Below are 1,440 nucleotides of genomic sequence, written 5' to 3' on the forward strand. Positions count from 1 at the left end.
GGAGACAAAAATTACAGAAAAGAAGTCCCTATGGTTCTGAGAGGATTCCTCTACCACATACCCAGAGTACTTCTCTGCTTGTTGTAGTATAATAAAGGATTTCTCTGTGATGTTTCACTTAGGCTACATATCCACAACCTTTTAGGGTCTAACATTCTCTCCCCTTTTCGTGGGAAAGGGCAGCCATTCCTCCATCCCCACCCCCCCGCCAAATCCCCAGTCAAACCAGTCGCTCAAGGAATTACAAAGCTACTTTTAATACTTTGGGGTGAGCCCCACAGGAATAAAAAAACACTGGGAAGTGGTAACCCTCTCACCCCCAGGAGTGGCCCAGGGGGAGAGAGGCTACCTGAGGGGAAGGAAGCACAAAAGGGGCCCGCTGCAGACTCGGGGCAAAGGGAACGCCATCGGTGCTGGGACCTGTGAGCACTACAGGAGGAAACGCGAGCGTGGTGGGACTGGCTCCAGGCACACAGGCGAAGGGCAAGAGGGTTGGACACGAAGCCACAAAGCTACTTGGGTTCCTCCTTCTTCTCGTTTGCCTTTTTCTGCTTCTGCTGCATGATCTCCGAGTCCCTGGGGGTAGAGATGATGGGGCACTGGGAGGTACCAGAGGGCAAAAGGGACAAGATGCAGGGGGGGATGAAGGGCACAAAAGGATAAGATGGAAGTGGACGGGACAAAATTCAGCGTGTGGCTGCTGTATTCCCACAGGAGACTAAAAGGAAGGGAGCTGAGGCTCAAAAAAGGGCGATCAGTCTCTATCTGGCTGCTGCCCAAGGGGTCAGAAGTCTGGCCGCACACAAGGCTATTCTGTGCTGAGCACCACACCCAGCCACACTAGTGAAAAGGTGGGGAGAAGGGAGGAGACGCGAACAGCAAGGAGGGCCAAGAGCACAGGGCTGTCGCCGCCACTAAAGCATCTGAAATGTGAAGCTCCCTGCCCTTGCCCTTCAGGTCAGGCCCAGGGGCACTCAGACACCGGACTCCGGCCGGCCGGCACCCGCCCCGTCCCTTCCTGCGAAGCAGCGAGCTAACCAAGGGAGCGCGGGGAGGAAACGGAGCCCTAGAGGAAGCACTGCGCCCTGCCCCTCGCGACTCCTTCGGATGTCAGCCCCGAGGCAGCGCTCCTCTCTGGTCCAGCCCTCGGCCCGGCCCGAGTCTCACCCCGCCTGCGGTCCTCCCCTCCCAGGGGCTACCTCTGCTTGCGGGCGGCAGCAGAAAGCCCGTCATCTCGGCGCTTTCCCTTCACCGAGTCGCTCTGCTTCTTCATATTCTTCTGGCGGGCGAGCTCGCGCTGGTTACCGCCTAGAGGAAGGAGGCAAAAGGTGAGCGGCGGGGGCCTCCCCGGCCACACACCGGCGACCCCCCAACCTCGCCGGGCGGTCTCCAGCGGGGTCCCAGACTTCACCCCCGGGTCCCGGCCCCGGCCCGCTCCGG

General features: G+C 59.6%; 1 protein-coding gene across 2 annotated transcripts; it reads right to left on the bottom strand.

The window, feature by feature from the left end:
* Positions 1-233: 233 nt before the first annotated feature.
* SERF2 (small EDRK-rich factor 2) lies at positions 234-1,361 on the bottom strand. Of its 2 annotated transcripts, none has more exons than XM_015557557.1 (2): positions 1,199-1,361; positions 234-712 (listed from the first exon to the last, which is right to left on the bottom strand). In XM_015557557.1, the coding sequence occupies exons 1-2, from the start codon at positions 1,271-1,273 to the stop codon at positions 314-316; spliced, it is 474 nt and encodes a 157-aa protein (XP_015413043.1). In that variant the 5' UTR covers positions 1,274-1,361; the 3' UTR covers positions 234-313. The 2 variants fall into 2 exon arrangements, with proteins under 2 accessions (XP_015413043.1, XP_006778067.1); XM_006778004.2 differs by having other exon boundaries at positions 234-576; positions 1,200-1,329.
* Between the last annotated feature and the right edge of the window lie 79 nt (positions 1,362-1,440).

This window comes from Myotis davidii, unplaced genomic scaffold (genome assembly GCF_000327345.1).
Source record: "Myotis davidii unplaced genomic scaffold, ASM32734v1 scaffold46, whole genome shotgun sequence".
In the NCBI taxonomy this organism is placed as follows: Eukaryota; Metazoa; Chordata; class Mammalia; order Chiroptera; family Vespertilionidae; genus Myotis; species Myotis davidii.